At 35.6% G+C, this 22,400-nt stretch overlaps 1 protein-coding gene across 1 annotated transcript in view; it reads left to right on the top strand.

The window, feature by feature from the left end:
- LOC120597851 (tetratricopeptide repeat protein 6-like) overlaps positions 1–20,412 on the top strand; it is a 37,521-nt gene extending 17,109 nt beyond the window's left edge. The window contains exons 9-14 of the mRNA XM_039856504.1: positions 3,947–4,020; positions 7,350–7,560; positions 10,322–10,474; positions 11,333–11,503; positions 19,002–19,227; positions 19,673–20,412. Of these exons, the coding sequence (XP_039712438.1) occupies positions 3,947–4,020; positions 7,350–7,560; positions 10,322–10,474; positions 11,333–11,503; positions 19,002–19,227; positions 19,673–19,803 (966 nt within the window). The 3' untranslated portion in view covers positions 19,804–20,412. The remainder of the gene's footprint in view (positions 1–3,946; positions 4,021–7,349; positions 7,561–10,321; positions 10,475–11,332; positions 11,504–19,001; positions 19,228–19,672) is intronic.
- Positions 20,413–22,400: the final 1,988 nt, after the last annotated feature.

Raw genomic sequence — 22,400 nt, 5'->3', positions numbered from 1 at the left:
CTCAACTGGCCTCTCTGCTTCTGCTCTTATTTCTTTGCATGCTGTTCTCCACACAGCGGCCAGAGGCCTCTTGAAAACATAAAGCAAATCAAATTATTTCTCTGCTCAAAACCCTCCAATAGCTTCCCATATCACACTTGGAACAAAATCCGAACTCTTGACTGGCCAGCCCTTCATGGTCTGACTGCTGCTCACTGATCTGACTTCATTGTTAAACATTCTCCTTTCCTCCACTCAAGCCAGTCCACTCTGGCCTTTTGCTATTTATGACTTGGAAATGCCAGGCTCTCTTCCTGTCTTAGGGTCCTCACACAAGCTATTCTCTATACATAGAATACCCTTCCTACTGATCTGTGAATGGCTCACGCCCTCCTTTCATTTTCATTTTCTACTCAAATGTGACCTCCTCAGTCAAAAACAAATAGATTAATTAAAATAGAATATGTAAAAATTAAAATAATCCAAAATAAGTCTGGACAGAGAAAGCAAAGAAACAGAAAGCAGAGGAGACCTAATAAGATGGTAGACCTAAATCCAACCATTAGGCATTACATTTAATAGACATGGTAAAAATATACCAATTAATATCATGAGAATGTCAGATCAGAATTAAAAAAAAAAGCCCCACTATATTCGGGCTACAAGAAACACATTTTAAATATATTGATATAGCAGGTAAAAGTAAAAGGCTGGAAAAAATATGCCCTGCAAACACTAATTAAAAGCAAAAAAAAAAAAATGAATTTTTCTCTATGTAAAGTAAAAAAATAACTTGAAAAGTTAAATTTAAAAATGATGCAGGCTGAGGATGAACCAATGAAGAAATATAAGACTGAATAATAAAAGGGCTAGATGAAGAACCAAGAGACAGCAGTTTTAATACTTACCCAGGAAAAAATTTTTAGTGGGAATTATTGATTAACAGAGAGGTCAAGTAGGATGAGTGCTGAAAACATGCTAGTTAATTGATAGTTGTATGATCTTCATAGGAACGCCTTGATCAGGAAGCCAGAGTATAGCATTTAGACCAGCATTGTTTAGGAAGTTAATGGTTAGCTTGTTGGATTGAGAACATCTGTTTATCTCTTTGTCCTATTGAAAACCTATCAGGAAAACAGTAAAGGAATAAAAAAGATGTAACCACGTAAGGTTAAAAATAGTGGAAAAGAAATGTTGAGGCATCTAAAACTACCATTCTGGATTTTAATGCCTCAAACTTAAATACAAATGGGTAGCAAAGGACCCTACACTTGAGGGAAATAAAATAGAGACTAAAACAAACAAATTGTCTTAAGTGTAGGGATGGTGGGAGGAGAGGAAGTGCGTGGAGTGAGTGTAAAGTAGTTAAATTCTGTTCTATGTGAGAAGTTAAATATGATACAATGCTCATGTTATTTTGAAATTTAAACATAAATAGCAGAAGAAATAACAGCAAGATGTAAAAACACTTGCCTTTGGGGAATGGGACTCAGGTGAGGAATGGTGGAGCAGGCAGTCTCTGTAAGCACTGAAGTTTTCTAGTTTTATTAGACCTCATACACTATATACGTGGGTCACTTTGATAAGAATAAAAGTAAGCAAATGAAAAATGTCTTTAGATGCAAATTACAACTTACAAAATGAACTTGGCCTTATTAAACAACACGAATAATGGGAAGTTGTTGGTATTTGAGGATGTGGAGACTGAGTGTTAACTATGCTTTCAAGGAGATTGGTAGTGAGTGACAGGAACTAACTAGAAAGATAGGGGCGGGTGTAGTTTACGGGCGGGGAGGGTTGAGGGAAGGCATGTTAGGTTTAGGATGAGGCAGTGAGGCAAGGATGAAAAATACAGAAAACAGCAGGAATCTAATGGAGTGAGTTTCCGAAGGAGATGAAAGGAACAAGTCAAGAGCCTACCCTCTGACACAGAAAGGAAGACAAGTGCGGATGAAGGTCCCTACAAATAAATTCACCAGTGGAGGGAATTTGCTTTGTATGAGTGACTGTGTTGTTTGTTATTCATGTTCCTCATATGAGAAAAAAAATTAATGCAGAAGAGAAAAGTTATAAAAACTGCCGTTAGCTTTATTATAAATAGTAATCCTAATAGTCATCGTTTACGTCTATTATTGATAATGATGAATTATCATAGAGTATAATAATGATTATATATAGAGACAGTCAAGCTGACTGTTGAAAGTTTTATCTGATTGCAAAACTAAACTTGGTATTCTCAACCTTTTAAGTCCTTGGTCTCTCCTCATAACTTCCAAAATTAATAGGAACATTTGTAATAAATCTCACTTATACTTGTAAGTTTGCCTCCATTTTAGCAAAATGGTCCTCTCTGTGGCAGTGGTCCTCAGCCTTTTTGGCACTGGGGACCAGTGCTCCTATGAGAATCTAATGCCTGATAATCTGAGGTGGAGCTGAGGTGGTGATGCCAGGGCTGAGGTGGTGATGCCAGCGCTGGGGAGCAGCTGCAAATACAGATGAAGCTTCCCTGACTTGCCTGCTCTCACCTCCTGCTGTGTGGCCCAGTTCCTGGGGGTTGGGGACTTCTGTCTTAGGGGAGTTATCTGGTAATATTTTTGATTAGATTACATTTGATTAGACAACAGATTTCTTATTTTCTTCCAACTAGTTCCATTTAGTATAAAAATATGCTTCAAGAATCTAAGTGGGGAGTCCACATTCACAGATTAGTCTATGACTAAAATCTTCCTCTAATAAAATTCTGGAGGCTCGGTTTGGCACTACTACTCTCTCGCCACCCCCAATATTTTTAGAAAACTTATTCTACCCACTAAGACAGTCAGCATCTATAGCCAGGGAAGGTTTGTGGCAAGAGAAAGGGGAGAAGGAAAATGAGGAGGGGAGAGACTGTAATGGTTCGTTCCTCTTCATTTGGGTGGAGGCCAGAACTCTCATATCTGCTCTTTAAGGTGTGGGTGTCTGGCCTCCACTTAAGGAGCCTGTAGGGTGTGGGCGTCCGGCCTCCACTTAGGGAGCTTGGAGGGATTTCCTTTTGCTGCCACAGGGGAGCTTACAGTGCTCTCCACTTTTTAACTTGGTCACTTTAGGTTACAACCAGAACTGCCCATGAAGATACCTGCTGAAGCAGCCCTTGGGAAAAAGCAAAACCATTGCAGTTCACGTGCTATTTTGATATGTAGATATTCATTTAAATATTTTATTAATTTCAATTTAGTGATGTTCTTATTTTGCTTCAGGTCTCAAATATTTTTGTAGGGCTTTGAAAAGCTTATGAGTTTCAGACACTGTGTCTCTGGTGCCTGATAGAGGACAGTGTTCAGTGACAGAGGCAGGCTCTCTTGCAGACTTAGCATTTTTAATTCTCTTAAATGAGCTCTTCCCCAGGGCCGTTCAGGTCCATCCCAACTAAATTTCCTAACTTAAAATTTTGTGATTAGAGTTTACATTGCTCCTCTCAGGAGCCTTCTAGGATCCCTGGATGAACTGATACACTTCTCCCCCAAAGTGTGATTCCAAAGGTAGGAGCAGCCTTAGCTAATCCACCCAAAAGGCCCTTACTTGGGCCTGGGTGTCTGTCTGTCTGTCCTACAGTCATATAACACCAAAACTTTTCTATAGGTGAATTTCCATTTCTATATAGATGGGCAAGTCTCTGGTGGTGTGCGCTGGGAAAAAACAATAAAAAGAAAGTAAATGAGATGTCATATTTTACATAGCAGGGCAAAACCACGGGAAAAGTGGAGACCAGTAGCACAATATTCTGAGTGAATTTTCAGTTGTGGGATTCCTCTGCTCCATCCATTTTCACTAGATGTGATGCTAAAAGGAAAAAATAAAGTTCTAAGAAGATGTGTATTTTAATGCTTGTGTTAAGTATATTCGTGGTAGAACAAAAGTCAGAAGGAAGTTTAAGAAAGCACAAAAGATAATATTGCAAAATTAACCAAAATTTATACAACTGTTTCAGGATTTTAAACAAGCTGCACTGATAAGCAAGACTAATGTGGGCCTTTGTCAAGCTACCGCCATGTGCTATTACAGGTATGGAGTGCAATTCTGTTGAAGTAAATAAAAGCAAGTGGGACTATCTAATAATATAATGGGAGAATGGAAGAAAGAAACAAATATGTGGAAGAGACAAAAGTACAAAAATGGGGAAAGACAAAGAGTCCCTTTATAGAAGAGGGGAGCACACCTAAGTGTGTCATTAGCATCTTTCTACCTCCTAATAAACTATTTTAGCCAAGTCTGCAAGTAAAATTCTACATCATGGCATTGGATTAGCATCTGATTCAAGCCCATTTGCTGGGAAAGGACCTAATGTTAGACAGAATAAAATTACATATAGCTTGAAATGTCTAAGAATGAAATCAAGTAATTAATTTTATTCCTGAAATGAAACTAACTTTTAAAAAGCATGAATGTCGGAAAAAGGTGATTTCAAAAAATTATACATTTAAAAAAATTGCGTTTAGAAAACATAATTCTAAATCTAAAACTAATTAAAACAATACCAGTAAATATCTGTAAAACCCAACAAAATCTACAAAAACATGTTATTTAAAACATTATTACCTGTTTCCAAGATTATCGTAAAAATAAGTTATTGAAGGGAAGGAAGAACAGTTCCATAAAGCTAAAATACAGAAGAGGATCAGTTTAAAATTTGCTTTGACATCTAAAAATTAATTTCTGATCATTTTGCTTTTAAAAGCATAGAAATTCAGCATATGAAGATTTCAATGTGGGATAAAATATATTTGGTTAAGTAATAGTTTACGGCATTATTTTTCAAGAGAGAAACAATAGTAATTAATTTGAGGGGGAAATTAAGATAGTTTATAAATTATATAGACCAGACTATATAAATATCCAACTTAGAAAATAGACATAGTTCAAATGACTGAGGAAGTCAACATTTTTTCCCCCTTTTGGGACGTAGATAGCACCGCTGCGTTTCCCTATGATAGTTAGATTTTTTATTTTATGAACATAGTAATATAATAACTGGAACTTGTGAAGGTATCTTTGGGTTTAAAGACCTAAACTAGGACCCTTTATTTTATAAAGACAGCAAAAGATAGTCACAGCATTGTCTATTTTAATCCAGCAATCTTTGTACAATCCATCCTTTTAAATAATTGTCATTCTTAAAAAGAGATGAAAAATGATGACTGATGTGTTTGTTTTGGTGGGTGAATACAGACCAAAAATGTCTGAGGTCATTGCATTTTCTTAAAATTAAAAACAGATTCCAAAATTTCTCTCCACCTCATTCCTATGTTTAAAAACTATTAGAGTCAGTAAATTTCTGTGTGTAGTTCTCAATCTCTTTCATGAAATGTAATCACTGGATATACTGTATGGCAGAGACTTCTTAAGCTGATACTGCTTTGCAATTCCAAATAACCAACTTTCATCAGCCGACTGGAATCTCTTTTGTCCTTTAATAAAAATAGAATTTAAATCAACAGTAAATCCCTGATAACGCACAGTCTCAATTCCATGTGTTTTAAGTTTTAACAGTTTTACTAAATTTTACAATAAGAAATGTTTAATGATTGATTATATTTTTCATGAAAAATATTTTTGCCTTTATATCACAGCAGCATAATTTCTAAGTATTGGAATTCATTATTAGTGTATTACAGTGGGGAAAGTAAAAATTTTCCCACTTGGAAATTTTAAAATAAAGAAATAAATATTTAAATTTTAGAGCTTTGATCTTTGAACTCATGGGGTTGCAGACTTTTGAAGTACGCCTTTGTATATCTCTGGTTCTCACTCTTGTGGTTGCTAGGAGACAACATTCCTTAGGCTGAATATCCTACTTGTTGCCCAATTTGGTCACTAAGAATGTTATGGTAGAGTTAATTTTTAGATCTCTTTGAGAACCACCTTCAGGTGGAAAAAAAATGTCACAGGGAGAGCCTGATTACTCAGTTATGTGTCTCATCTACTTTTTTACTGCAGCACGTTTATGTTACTATTTTTATATTTGCATAAAAGATTTTTGAATCTTTGACTCTGCAAGCCACATTCTTTAGCTTTTGGAGGTATTTATGATTTATTTGAACAACTCTGTAGGGCACATTTGGTCATGTATGTGATTAATTTAGAAAGTGCAGTGGGCCTTTGTGTCTGTGGCCCAGCCTGCAAGCTCAGCACACGATCCATAGTCAATGGATACTCTAATGAGAATCATACACCTTCTGTCAGTGATCATATTGTTTGATACAAACATATTTTCTTTTAGAAAAACTAATTTAATATTTGCGGAAACTGATGCTTAATGATTTATGTATCAATGAACATATATCCCGACAGAACATGTATACTCTATCACATTGTTCCATTGTCTAATTGCCATGTGATTATTTATAAAGAGCTTCAATCTCCAGGACACTGTGTGATAAACACATTTTCAGAAAAATGGAATTGCTGTTTCTATAGTGGCAGGGAGCTGCGGGGCCTCTGGCTTTGACAGTGTCACTTCCTCTGGACTTAATTTTTAGTCATCATTTGCTTTGAAGAGCTTGCTAGGGAGCTTTCAAGGTCCCTTTCCAGCATGAAAGTTTAACGATTATTTACTTAGAACAGACTAGATGCTCATTAAACATTAGTGCTGATAATTAGTTAGGTATAGAAAATAGCTTTCTCCATGTTGATGGAGATTAAATACAATTATTAGATATGCATATGAGATGAAAAAGTGACTCCTTTATGAAGAAATATTTGATTCCATTACCAGCCCTTACTTTGCCTCGAGAGAATAATAGGGAAGAAAGGGAGAGTTATCATTTAGTCACATATATTCACAAGTTAGTAAATAAAATGTATTTTTCTTCTTTTTCTCTTCTTTCCTGGTATCCAAAATGAAAGCACCTGTCTTTATAGAAAATCTGAAGTAAGGACTCCCATGTGATAAAAATTTGCTTTCTTTCATTTTATAAAGAAATATTAAATACATATAAATTCATTATAATTTGATTTAAATAGTGTGTTCCATCAATAATAGCTGGCTTTTTTTTTTTTTTTCCAGATTGGCCACTGATAGCTGTTAAAAACAACTTCAGGAAGGCCATTCAGCCTTTTAAAATTCTGGAAAGGAAAAAAAAACCCTCTAGAACATCATTCCAGGATATTCTGCTATAAAATTGGCTCTTATTTCCCCTCTTTCCTTTTACCACAATCTTCAAAGAACCTGTTAGACTTCCTGAGGTTGTAAGGACTTATGTACTTACTTCCTATGATGGATGATAAAAAGAAAGATTTTTTTATAAGGGTCCATGAAACTCTTCATGAAAATATATACAAGAAAGCACTTAGATAATTCATCAGAAAGCATCAATATTTTCATTTATTTTCAGAAATAAGGAGTTTGAAGAAGCTGTCAATTTCTTCACCTGGGCTATTAATATTAACCCATGTTTTCTGGATGCTTACGTTGGACGGGGAAATTCTTACATGGAATATGGTCACGATGAAGCCACCAAGCAAGCACAGAAGGACTTTCTGAGAGCGTTGCATTTTGATCCAACATATATAAAAGCAAGAATTAGTTTAGGCTATAATCTGCAGGTAATTATATAAAAACATTTTAGGCCATGAAAGTACCTTTTAGACAAGAGAAAGAATATATTTGGCCCTTTACTAGTGATGGGGATACATGCTATTTCTTTGGTTAGGAACATTTTACCTTTCTCTTACTGTAAGTATCCAGAGTTGCAGTGGGAAACAGGAGTTTAACTAGTTTCAGGGAGCCTGCCTGAGGAGAGCATCCAGGGGCCCGATGTGCTAGTGAGATGAGGATCTTTTGAACTTGAGTGTCTTTTATGCCTGTACCCCTTTCTATCTCCCCCCCACACTTATAGACAACTTTTAAAATTGCTTCATGAGTATCACATATAAGAACCTGGCTAACATATGTTTTACTAGCTCATACCCAAGCTCCATAGGTTTTGTCCTATTGAATTAGTGAAAAGCTAAAGGGAATAAACAATGTATGAAAATTTTGAAGTGGACTCCAGCCATGCAGTACGTCAGACAACCATTATACAGGGACTTCTGACTTCAGGTCATCTTCCAAATGTCAGTGAATTAGAACATAGTGGGAAGGCAAGATATCAAGCATTTGTCCTTTCAGCAAGATGGAAGAGTGCTACTCTATGTTGCCAAGCAAGTTTCCAAGTCCTCTTGGGGAAACTCTGCACTGGCCCATGCATTCACTAAGCTGTTTGCACTAGTAAAAAAATGTAGTGACATCCTTGGACTAAGGTACTGAAAGTGTTATATTTTCCGTAGAAAGGAAGTGAATAATCTAACATTTTTAATCTCTTTTAATATTAAAAAATTTGAATAATGGGCAAAAATATGTTCAAATTATTACAAATTTAAGAAATTCCTCTTAATAATCTGCCATTACAGTTGATTTTTTTTTTTTCATTTAAAAATAAGTGAGTCTGGCTGATCTGTAATAATTTTGGAGGTGGTTGTTGGGTTTGGTGGTTATAGTGAGGTATACCCAAGAACTTATTAATAAGGGAAATAAGATTGCCTTCTGAGATTTAACCATAGAGTTAGTCATTATTGGATCACAGTAAAAATTTGCAAAATCAATTTAAAGGGACAAGATGACTCCCAAAGCAGCTAGAGCTGACTGTAATCCAATGAAATGTGTTCTCACTGCACCCACCAGGCATTTACTGAGCACCTAGTTTGGGACAGGAACTGATCTAGGCCTAGAGATACAGCAACGAACAAATTATACTTGGTTTCTCTTGTAGAGTTTACTACTTAGTGGAGGGATGAGCATGAAGCAATCACATGAATAATTAATTATAAATTAATTATATGCATAAGAAAGGAAAAGGATAGTTTGGGGACAATTTATAAAAGGAGAACCTAGCTGTGTTTGAGGGGTAAGGGAGGGCTTTTTGAGAAATTAACATTCAAAGTGAGGTTTGAAAGACTAGTAATTAGTCAGGGGTAGGAGTCGGGGCTAGGATGCAGTGTTCTAGACAGAGAAAGAGACAGAGGGCCCAGAAGATGAAATGTTATGGACAAGGGAGAATGATGTGAGATGAGACTAGAGAATTGAATAATGACTGGAAGTGAAGGCCTTACAAGCCAGTTGAAAATGTGACTATCGCTAACCAGGGCAGTGACATCAGATTTGTGTTTTATGAAGATTTCACTTGGTATATAGCAACTGGCATGAGGAGGAACTGAATCAGAAAAGGAAGAGCTGAAAAAGGAGAGTTAGAGAGGCCCATCCAAATCCTGTTCAGGGGAAAGAGTGACCATTTTTTCAACAAATATTTACAGATTCCCCTACTACGTGCCTAGCACTAAGAGTATAGAACTGAACAAAACAGATGTCAGGAACAGAGACAGATATAATCCTACCGTGAGGTCTTTTGCAGCTTAATATTCTAATAACCTAACCTCAATTTGCCTGATTCCTTGTTTATCAAACAAACTTATGATGATGATGATATTGAATTCTGTATAATTTGCCCAGAGGGAGAAGATTTACTGGTAGAAAAACAGTGTCTAGTTACTTTATTAATTATATTTCTTATTAGTTTTATGCAAGTGTCACTGGGCTCAGTTGGGTTAATGTGAGTCAGCTGCTGAGATTCTGACTAGTTGGGTTTTTGAGTCCATGAGAATAAATAAAGGAAAGGCCCTGGACCATGCTGAATTTATCAATTCACTGCTTTCCTGTGATGAGGTATTTAGTTGCCAGAGTATTCTCCAGGAAATACTCTGACATCATTCTATAAACAGTGCCCCTCTCTTGACCTTTTTTCTTATTTTCCAGTTAGTGCTTGCTATGTTTGCATGCATTTTCCACAGAATATGTATAGGGATCCAGAAATTTCAGATGCTGGTACAATTTATCAAAATAGGTTTTATGCCAGTAGTTTGTGTGTTTATTTACTCAACACATATTTATTTTATTATGTATATTATGTATAACTGGAGATTCAATGATAAGCAAATAAATACAGTCACTGCCTATGTGTGCAGAGCTCAGTGTAAATTTTGTGGTGATTGTTTAAAGCTTTGGTGTTTCACATGGGGTATGTTGTCTAAGATTGGTATAAAAGATGACTGGGACAATTGGATTTATATTGATTAAAATTTCAGCATAAATAATCAGTAATTAGTTAATTGGATACAATCATAATGTAGCCTATTTCCTTTTTAAAAATCTTAGATTTAGCACAATATAAATATGCCCTTACTAAAGGTTTTATTTGATTAAGTTGGAATCATAAACATTTGTCATTTCATGGGTAATTTCCTACTTAATGTAAATGGAAAATTATTTTAGGCCCAAGAAAAATTCCAGAAAGCTTGGCACCACTTTACCGTTGCCATAGAAGTTGATCCAAAGAGCTATCTAGCCTATGAAGGAAGAGCTGTTGTCTGTCTTCAGATGAGTGATAATTTTGCTGCAATGCAGGATATTAATACTGCCATAAAGGTAAAAATCCACTTAGATTATATTATCATTAACATAAATTAATATCATCAATGAATAGGGTCAAGGTAAAAGTTCTCTGTTACCTTTTTAAAATGACTTGTAGAGAACACAGTATTTATATTTTTGATGTTGTTGTTCCAGGAGATTCCTAGAGTAAAGCGTTGTTATGGCTTACCAAGTTTATACCCTAAATGCATTTAAAATTCGAAAACTAAATTCCTGATAAATGTTGAGTCCAAACAGCAAATGTAATTTATATTTTTGTGGGACATCAAAATTATTTTGTAATACAAAATAAATGCAAAAACTGAAATAATGTTCTGGGTTTGAAGAAACTAAAGAAAGAACAAAGTAAACTCCCAGATTCATCTGTAGTGAAATGGCAAATAAAATTCTCAGATTTTGTGTACAGTAACAGAGAATCTCCTTTTTTTCCTATATTTTGGATCTATAGATTCAAGTAGATATTATAATCTTTGAGATTAATAAAAAAAGGAAAGAGCTGAAAGATAATTGCTACTGCTCAGGACAAATAAACATATTAACTATTTAATTTCCTCTCCAGCTTTAACAGAGCTAAACAGAAACACTTTTTGCCTCTGTCTGTTCTTGGGAAAGGAACTGAGTAAAGCTTTAAAATTATTTTTTTTATTACAACCAAATCAACAACAAAGTGTTAACATTGAACCAATTTCATACCCAGTCCTTTCTCATTATTTGATCTAATGGGGTTTTACCTGAACTATAAAATTACTAGTTTCCCACAAGTAGATTTCTTAACTTGTTCGTTTTTGCAGACATGAAATTGGAGATAAATACTATTCCCAGATGTTAAATACTCATACTATTATATTGCAGATCAATACTACAGCGGAGTTCTTAACAAATCGTGGTGTGATTCATGAGTTTATGGGTCAGCAACAGAATGCAATGAAAGACTATCAAGCAGCAGTTTCTTTAAACCCCACATATTCACTGGCTTACTTTAATGCGGGAAATATCTACCTTCACCACAGACAGTTTTCCCAGGTAATGTGAATTTCCTTTTCTTTTTAACACTAAATGCTTTCTTTGCTATATATAGTTTCAACATACAATCCTTATATTCCAGGCTAATCATTCATTAGCTAGTTTTAAAAAAAGTTCTATTTCATAAGAATGTTTATAATTATTTTTTAAATGTTTAAACTCTATGAATTTATTCTCCTCATTAATAACAACCATTCAACATTTGTCCAGTAAGTATTGTTTTGGACTTATCCAAGTATCAACAAATGCCTTGCTATTTATCGTGGCTAGCTGCCAGCCTGGAATCCTCTGCTCTTTGCCTCCATTCAGCCAAATCTTAGACTTCCTTTAAGACCCTCTTTTATGATGTGATTATCTAACTCAATTTCTACCTCTTTTAGATTTCAGTCACTTACTGAGAGAAAGAATATCTGAATGTTAGTTCTGGTTTTATGATATCTTAATCTCTTTGGACCTCAACTCATAATAATATATGAAATAAAAGCGTTGGGTTATTAGATGATATTTTTTATATTTTGAATTTATTTTATTTGAACTGTCGTGCATTTACATGATTCAAACTCTAATTTTTAAAGTCTGTATTTACTCTTTCGTTCTATTTTCCTTCAATTTATCTTATTATTTGTCTATCTTTTTGAGTCAGAAGGTAAATTCATTTATTGTCATCCTTTACTTTCTATTCTGATAAATTATTAAGGTTATGCCCTTTCCTCAAGTACTGCTTTTAGCAGTACTTTTGGCCTTTGATAGTTTAGTTTTTATTTTCCCCAAATCTTGCACCTATACTTTTATTTTTTCTTTGACTCAAGATTAAATTAATAGGCATTTAAATTGTCCAGGTGGAAGGGCTTTTATATATTCTAATTTGGGTATTTATTGAGTTTTAATGTGGTCTAATATATGCCAATTAAAAATATTCCAGGGGCCTTTTCAAAGAAGAGATTCTATTATCAGGATATAGAGTTGAAGTACATGTATAAGGTCTACCTTATTAATTATATTTTTAATTAGTCAATATCTATTTTTTTTTTTTCATTTGGTTTATCTTGGACTGGGAAAGTCCAAGGATACTTAAGTATTCCATCATTGGTGTGGTCCTATATGGTTTTCTTTATATTTCTTGTCATTTCTGCTTTATGAGAATTGCTACTGCGTTAATTCATGTATAGATATTTGTATATATTACATATGCATTACAAATTGTAGCCTTTAGCATTATAAATGATTTTCTTTGTTTCTTTTAAGGCTCTTTAGAATAAATTCTACTTTATCTGATATAAAGATTGTGACCTCTGATTTCATTTGGTTTTCTTTTACTTGGTGTTCCTTTGTTCTTCCTTTTATTTTCAACATTTAGAATCCTTTGTTTTAGACGTCTCTTTTATATAGCATAGAGTTGGATTTTGCTTTAGAAGCCAATTTGAAAATATTTTTTTAATAGGTGAGTCAAGCCCATTTACATTTTGGCATGATCAGTATATTTGGCCTTAGTTTTGTTATTTTGATGTCATATTTTTTTGTTTTCAGGTATTTTAAAAGTATTTTGTTTGGGGGCCTATTTAATTTTTTTTTCAGTTTTTCTGATATTTAGGAAGCTTTACAGTTTTGCTCTAGTGATGACCTTCATAAGCATACTTTTATACCCTTCGTTTCTTATTTCTTTAGTTTCTTTACTATGAACAATAAAATTACCCTTTAATCTCTTCCTCCCTTACTCCTGTCTTTCATCTGTTATTTAATTTAAGTTAATAATATTCTCTTTTAAAAAGTGTTTATATTTATATTCTTAAATATGCCGACCTTATTATGTCAGCTTTCTTTCTACCGTTTCTGTTCTCCCATTTTGCTGTGAGTTTCATGGTCCTCTCACTGCCAAAGGATTTAATATTTGCATACTATTTTGTTACTCTTATTTCAAATTTTAGTTTTAGTTTTTCAGTTAAATATGTTCGATTCTCATCATCAGGCTTTTTGCCAAAGTCTTTCCCCCAACCAACTATTTCTTGGTTGTCCGAAATTAGTCCTTTAGTAGAGTCCTGAGAAAGGGCTCATGAAAACAATATTTCTCGATTTTTTCATGTTCATAGCTGTTTGCCTGTAGCCTTTATATCTTAAGGAGTCATGTCTGCGTTTAAAATTCCTGACCCACTTCTTTCTTGAGTGTCTTGTGCTGTTACACTGTTTTTTGTTGTTGTCTATATGTTCATGACAAGAAGCCTGATGTGAACCTGATTTTTGGTTTTTTTTTTGTGACTTCTTTTTGTTAGAATAACCAAAGATTTTTTTTTTTAAGTAAAAAGTTTACCAAGGCATATCTTAGACATGACCACTGGGGTTGGAGTTATCAAGTACACAGTGTATGTTTTCAATATGTAGATATCAGAAAAGTTTTGTTGAATTCAGTGGGAAATTTTTTTTTCTGTTTCATTGAGAATATCCATTATATATATATAGATGTGTCTATATATATATTTGAGATGTGTATATATATATTTGATGTCCTTTGACTTCTATATGTCAATTATTTTTTCTCATTTCTTAATCTTTTAATTTCTTTTTCATTTTCATTGTCTTCTTCAAATCTCTGTTTTAAATCTCTACCATGTTTTCTGAGGGATCTATTTATCCACATGTGGACCTTACAGTTCAGGCTTCTTTTAATTTTTTTTTCTTAAATGCAATTGCATCTTTAACAATTCTTTCCTAGTTCATTTTGAAATGTTATGTTATAATTTTTACCTAGATTGTAGCAATACTCTTTGTCTGGTGAGTTTTTATATTTCCAAAAATTAAGTTATTTTTCATCCTTGTTTTTACAAGGATGAAAGGTAGGCACATTACTTTTATGTTGCTCATATTTGAATGAAATAAATTATTTTCCTGGTCTAATAGCAGAGATTCTTGTGGCAAACAGGAGTATGGACCATGATAACTGTTCAAGTTGGGCTCCCTCTGATGCTATAGCAAAGGACTTTACACTATGACCTCTCTAGCCTAGCCTGGTTTGGGAGGGATTCTCCCACAAGCTCTGTGTTCCTCTGTACTTTTCACAACCCTTTTAAAACAATGTACACGGTTTTTTAAAAGGTTGTTTTTATTGCTTGCATTTTTTGAGAACTGTCATCTCTCTATTTTTCTTCACCACCCAATACCGTCACCATACTCTTTAATAAAATGATCTTTAGGTCACCTTTATGTACAAAGAGGCTATGGTTTGTGTCTGTATTTTGCTGGAAAAATTCAGCAGATATTTCCTGTTTCCACCTAGCTCTTAATTCTTTCAGTCTCCACACATTTGCGACGTACCTGCCATGTGCTGAACTTTTATAAACATCCCAAAGATACAGAGCTGAACAAGATAAGGAAGGATTGTTTTATGATGTCGCTTATATTTTATTGGGGGAAGAAATAGAAAATACATAAGAAAATATTTGTAGTGATAAATGCCTAATACGGTCCCATATATGCATTATTATATCCGTATTAGAATATTGGTGAGACTATAGAAGATTACCTGGGTAAATAGTATAGGTGGAGAGAAGGGGTTCAAGGACAAATATTTAGAAGTGAAACAGAGAAGAGATGCCAGAAAGTAATCTGAGAAGGGAGCATCCAGTCAGGATGATAAGAAGAAAAGCAGGAGTGTATGATATTACCTCAAGAATGAAGTGCTTTAAGAAGAGAAATGTGCTCCATGTCAAATGCTGCTGAGATGTCAAGGAAGAGGAAGATGGAAGAAGTCATTCATGACTTTGGCAAGAACATTGTTGGAATAGCAGAGGAGGCAGAAGCTTGAGTCGAGAGGGTTGTGAAGAAAATGCAAGGTGAAGAATTAGAGACAGTTCAACTGGTTCTGTGAAGAGGAGTAGTGAAATGGGGTGCTAACTAGAGTGAGATAAAATATGTTTTTTTGTGTTTGTTTCATTTTTGTTTTCTAAGATGAGGGCTATTGATTCATGTTCCTATGTTAATGAGAAGAATCTAGTAGAGAGGGAGAAATTGTTGATGCAAGAATGTGGCAGAGATAATTAAGATCAGAATCTTTGAGAATTTACTGGAGTTAGAGTTTGAAAGTTGCAGGGGTGGCTTTTGAATGGAGCAGGAGACAGGATGCATTATGTCATGAGGGAAGGTGGAGATTTGGGGCATAGTTGAATGTAGTTTGGTAGATTTTGATAGTAAGCATTCCTATTGATTATATTTTCTCCATAGAATACAAGTATCCATTATTAGTTAAGAGTAAGGATGGACAATTAAAAAGGGGAACAGGGTAGCTAGGAGTTTTGAGGAGAAAAGAGAAAATGTGAAATGTTGTTTTAGAGTAGTAAGGTGAACACATTACAGAAATGTAGTAGGATTACCTACCAAACAACATTAAGTTCTCATTTGAGATTTGTAGTTATGAATTTAAAGTGAGATCTTAACTCTATACTGCTTTGTATACAATTCTTTCTATACATATTCAGTACTATTTGGTGTCACATCACAATTGTTTCTGTTTATTGATCTCGTTCCTCCTCACTCCAATTAGACCGTATGCTCTGTAGGGCCAGGAATCACACTCTTTCTTCTTCTCCCTATATTTCCTCACTCAGAAAGCCTGTCTATACCCACGGCTTATATTGAAGGTCAGCCTCCACCTTTCTTCTGAGCTCCTAACCAATATTTATCACCTGTGGCTAAAACTGGACATTTTACAAGTGCATTAGAGCTAAAAAAGAATAAATTTCTATATCCTCTGCCCCTAGTCCAGTGCTTCTTCGTATAAATCCTCTCTCAATTCAAGATGTCATCTTATATAAAGTCAGTTGAGTAGAAACATCAGCATCAACCATAACTTTCTTTTCCTCACCTCCTTCATCTAATCCTGTCAGTTTTGTTTCTTATTTGTTTCTCAAACACGTTCCTTCCATTCTGTGTCTTCTGCCATAGTCTTGGTTTAGCTGTTCTTTCCCAAGTTAGGTCATACCCTGAACAACTTGCTGACCCCTGTGATGAGCCTGGTTGACATCAGTGGTGAAGCTTGATGCTGGGACAGAGAATTTTTGAAGGTATAATTCTATAAGGCATGAATGAGATTGTCGAAGCTCAGACTTCCGTGGACAGCTGGAAGGCTAATGTTTCCCCAGGCTGACAAGCCAGGGTCAATTACCTTAAACTTCATCAAGCTCAGACCACTCTCTGGCTGGGGCCTAGCAATGTCTCTCTGCATTGTAGAGTTAGTGAAATGAAGACAATATAGTGCCAGGGACAATTTTCTGTTTCCTTAAAGATTAAGATCCACATGAGAAGGAGACACTAACATTTTAAATGTATTTGTCTTTAATAACTCTCTGGGTATCATGTATGAAACTATTTGGTTAGATCTAATATGTGGGTTTTTTTTTTAGTGTGTTCTATTTCTTCAGAACTGGGGACACATTAGCTGGGCAAATATTTCATCTAAAGTATATTCTGTCCTCTGTCTTGATATACTGGATGCTTGGGCTTCACAGTGCACACTCCCTCCAGAGATAAACAGACTTTGAAAGTAGTTATTCAGCTATTTTAGTGTGTTCTAAGCCTCTTTGTGGAGAATATTCTTCTATTCTCTGCTTCTCTTCATCTTTGCTTCTGACTGTACTGGAAAGAAGATTTAGGGTCAGGAGAAAATGTCTCTCAACAGATTAAATAATCTCTAGAGGGTTAAAACATGTATGTGTTCTAGCTTCTTTTATCATTAGTTAGTGACTTAATGATTTTAACCACATTTGGATGAACTACTTGTATGCATCATGAACTGCAGGTGACTTACTAAAACATAATTGTATCTGCTTTCTAATTAATTACAAATGTGAGGGCATTAGACTAATTGTTAAAACATTAAGGCCACCCATTGTGGTTGGTGTCTTTGGCCTTTAATTGCTTCATAGTTAATACTCCTGTACTTCAAGTAACCTCAATAAATTATAGGCTTTCATGTATAAGTAATTTATTTGAAAGCTATCGAAGAAAGTTACATTTTTCAAAGTTAGATATACTATTGTATTTTACTAAGGTTTATTATTTTAGGTGAGGTAGACCTTTGCTTCTATCTGATTGAGGTCATGCCGTTATGATGTACAATTGTGTCACTTTTATCAGTCATTCATTGGTGAATTAAAATGAAGCCTAAATTGCTTTCTCAAGGAAGTCTTGGCCCTGCTTGGAGTCTTGGAATTGTTCTTTTGCCTCATTTCTGATGATTCTGAGTCCAGACTACTGTTTAGGAGTAAATTCTTTTTGAGCTCTTCACAGAAGGGTGTCAATTCTGCTGCCATCTTAACAGATGCTTAAACTGCACTTAACTGCAGCTTCCTGGGATGAGATGGGTTACAGAATCTTGATCTAATTGCCTCTCAAAAGCCATAAGCAGCCAAGTTCATGGAGGATTGCCCGAGGGCTATGATGTATCTTCATTTGTAGACACTGGGAAAAAATAATATGCTAATAACAATTGAGTCCTTACTAGATTTTGCATATCATTCTCAGTACTTTACTGTTAGCTCACTTAATCCTTACAGCAGCACTGGCAGTAGTGCTCTATTTGTTATCTCCATTTTACAAATGAGAAAAGGTGAGGAAAAAAAGACCTTTAGTTGCTCACCCAAAGACATAGAGATAACAAGTGGTAGAGCCAGGGTTTGAACCTGGAAGTCTGGCTCCATGGTCTGGGCACCTGGCCACCATGCTATCAGTGTTTCATTTCACCCACAATGAAAGTGAACTGAGGACAAATCCCTGGGAAAAAGAGAAAAATAGATCATTGAAGGATACTAATAGATGATCAGAGAGGTAGGAGAAAAACCAAAGAGACACCCTGTCTCAAAGACAGAGAGAAGTTTAAGAAGAAAGGACAGATCAAGAATGTTCATGCCGCAGAAATGTCACAGAAGAAAAGAACTAGAAAATGTCCATTGTGCTGAGGACATCTTCAACAAGAGCAGAACTCATAGACGAGGGGAAGGTAGGTAGAAGTCAGATTGTGGTTATTGGTGGAAAATAGAGTGGTAAGTAATCAGAGAGAACAAGCTCAATTGTGAAAATTGACTTTTCCTTTAGGGTAAGTTTTAAAGTAGGAGCCAAATTTCATCCATCATAGAGTTAAGAGAAGAGATTCCTGTCTTGAGTGGTAGTGTTTCTAATCAGCATCTCAAGCTTTTGTGGTAAAGAACCAGTTTTTTAAAAATTTCCACTTCGTTGTTGATCAAGACCCCGGCACTGGTCCACTGACATTGTCTAGATTTGCCTGCACATGGTGATAACAAAAAGCAGACCAACTGTTGGTCAGTTTTATTATTTTTTTACATTCTCTACATAAAATTCACATCCTTATCATCCATATCCAACGTAAAGTGCTTCCACTACCCTCTTGATATATACCACTAGTCTGAATTTTAAATTAAGAATAAAAGTACTTCGAATTGCTGTATAACTGCCAATTAAAAGATATTCAAATGATAATCTTCATATTTTATAGGCCAGTGACTACTTCTCAAAGGCTTTAAAATTTGATCCAGAAAATAAATGTGCTATGATGAATCGAGCTATCGCAAATACAATATTAAAGAAGTATGAAGAAGCAAGAGAAGATTTTGCAAATGTAGTTGAAAACTGTCCCTTTTGGGCTGCAGTATATTTTAACAGAGCACAGCTCTACTGTTGTTTAAAGCAATATGAACTCGCTGAGGAAGACCTAAGTAAAGGTATATATTTTTTGTAATGTTTGTGTAAGTTTACAGTGGTTGATGTGTTTGTTTTTAAATAACAAAAGTATAAAACCATCAAGTCTATTTGTCTAGATAACTTACATTAGAATTAATGTTTTTCTACATCATATATTTAATGTAATTAATATGGGCTCCTTTATGTAATAACTTACAGCATTGGTAAGTGAAGATATAGAAAATTATTAGGGAAACTATATACAAACATTGTCAGCCTTTCAAAGAAAGATGTGCGGTGTTTCCCCGAGTTAATTTCTTAGGAAGATTCGATATTTTAAATTTAACTAAATGATTAGATAGATATGAAGAAAAATGTTTTCAAATAAGTAGTATTAAAGTTTTATATTGTAAAATTTTTATTTTTTAAAAATGAGACTATTTGGGGGTGCATAAAAACATATCTTGAAATTTTTTTCTTTTACAGCTCTGTCTTTGAAGCCTAATGATGCTCTAGTATATAATCTTAGAGCAGAAGTTCGTGGTAAACTAGGTGTGATTGAGGAAGCTATGGCTGACTATAACCAAGCACTTGATCTTCAAGACCATGTTCAGTGATCTCATTACATAGACTGTGGTTTCTGTAGCAGTTTAAAGAGCTGTTCTATTAGAAATTGAAATGTATTTGTTGTTTAAAACCAAGGTTGCACTGTCTTCATTATTGTATTCATTGTTTAGTCTTCTATATAACCCTTTTATGTATTTTAATAGTATATTTATGTAATATATTAATTTAAAAACCTTTAGATCATTTTTTGCATATGTGGGACAACTCAAATAATTGAATTTCTTCATAGGGTGCAGAATTTAAATGGGAATGTTTCTTAAGGTATATTAGCACTTCGAGTATTTTTTTTAAAGTAATTCCTTTTGAAATAATACTGCATGATTGTAGAAAAAGTGTCATCGACCTTTTCATCAGTTCTTACTTATAATGCATTCCACAGTATCCAGATTTAAAAAAAAATACAGAGGTGATGACTATAAAGAAACTGAAGTCATGCACATTTCCTGTCTCCTTGTTTAAACAATGTCTGTATAGGCCTGTATTCTTCCTGCTGCTCATATTCTTCAACAGATGAACACGTTCCTTTTGTTCCTGTTGCCTCTCTTCCAAGGGTAGCGCCTATAAAGGTTTCGAGCATCCTGGTTCCTTGAGATAGTTCCCTCTGCTTCTTTAATGAATATTCATAAAAATACATAAAAATCTGTATATACTTATAGTTAGTGCTTCATAGATGTTGACACGTAAAAATAAAAGAACTAAAAAATTTTTATAGAATTCCTTTTGAGTGAACCAGAGAACCCCTTTCCTTTATCTCACTGATAATAACAAGGTTTCCTGATTTTAACTAATTTGGACTTGCTTCTCTTAGTTTATTTTCCTTCATTTCATCCTTCCAGTACTTCTCCAGTTCCTGAGAGACCCGTTTTCACCGAGATCAGACGTTATGGGAGAAAAATACCTCCATCCACTCAGTTTTCTTTGATTTTAGTTTATGTACCAGATTTTCACAATGGAAAGTTGATTTTAATTTGAAAGCTACTGTGGGCATGCTTCACACTCCTCAGGAAGATTTTCTCGGCATGATACGTGGTTCCACATGAGGATAAGGTCATCATTACTGAGTTATTTCAGATGGTGAATCAGACACACTTAATTAGCCTCTCAGATCCTCTTGCCTTTGCTCCTCTCCAGGCCCTTTAGTCCTAGGCCTGGCCACAGATGAGATTCAGACCAACCTCATGAACCCACAGGCAACCCCTCATCTGTTACACAGCCACACATCTACTCACCAACTGCCCTGGGGCATCTCAATGCTGAGATGTCGGAGGCCATGGGATTCTTCCAGTGCCCACCCATGTGCACTGCAGATGGGCACCAGACCTCAATCCCTGTCAAGTGATCCTTTGACAATTGGAGAAAGGAATAAGTAGATACATTCTTCTCCCTCCCATCTCTTGTTGGAGTGTCCTTAGAGACTCAGTTTATATGGCCTCCTAGGGGACAGGTCTAGGAGATGAAGCAGTTTGTACTTACTGGCAGCTAGCTTCCAAACATACCTCACATTGGTGCTTCTGTCTTCCCTTCCTCGCTTCCTTCTGTCACTGCTCCTGCTTTCCTGGGTTTGCACTTCTTGATAAAGTTGTAGTACAGAAGAATTTGCCTCTGGCTCTCTTCTCTGGGGCAACCCAGGCTAAGACAATGAGTGATTTAGTAATTTTTTTTCTGATTACACACAAATACTTATAACATGAGGCAAGAATGATACAGACCCAAGGCCATGGTGGCATGATGCCAATATGCTACATGTCCCCAGGTCCATATCCCCCAGGAACCCACGGTTTCTCTATACAACGACAGTGCCAACTGTACACAGCTATGATTTTCCATGAGGCGTTTCTCTCAGTCCCCACACGGGCCAGGCCAGACCATAAGGAAGTTCATGTCACCAGGAGCTACCTTCAGCAAATGACAGAGAGCAGTGGAAAATAAACACTTCAGCTTTCTTGCCTCGTGGGGGTACTTTTCTCTGACTTCCCTAGTTGGCTCGAACCTCTCAGGGCCTACCGTATAACCTCCTTTGTTAGCTTTTCCCTTCCCTGCCTCACTCCCTGCTCCCTCACACCAGCCTGCTAGGACCTCCTCCTAAATAAACTATTTGCACTTGTATCCTTGTCTCAGGTTGGCCTCTATAGGAACAGAATTAAGCCAGCATCACCAAGGAAGGGGCACTGAAGCTGGATCCTGGGCAGGAATAAATGCCCGTGGGCAGAAGTGTTGAACGATGAGGCCCTCCATACAGACTGGTGTCTGGACAGAGATATAGATATGGGGTGGGAGGAAAGCATGTTTGGAGAATAACTGAAGCAGAGTTTTTGTGAGGAAATGGTGGGTGGAAAACATGGTCATGTAGTGAGAGTCAGACATGGAGGATCTTTAATGCTAGATCAAGGAGTTACACCAAATAAAAATTGGACATGTGGAAATTGATTGATACTCTCTAGAAAGAGGTTCGCTCTGTCTTCTGTGTGCTCCACCCCGGCTCCGACTGAGAAGATCCAAAGCAGGTAAAGGTGAAGGCAGGATGGCATGGGGATGGAGACCAAAGGGGTAAATGATTCCCAGATGGACATGGAAGTTGAGTCAGACA

This window comes from Pteropus medius, unplaced genomic scaffold, assembly GCF_902729225.1.
Source record: "Pteropus medius unplaced genomic scaffold, Ma_sr-lr_union100, whole genome shotgun sequence".
NCBI lineage: Eukaryota > Metazoa > Chordata > Mammalia > Chiroptera > Pteropodidae > Pteropus > Pteropus medius.
The sequence above is the reverse complement of the archived record's forward strand: the minus strand, read 5'-3'. Positions and strand labels throughout refer to the sequence as shown.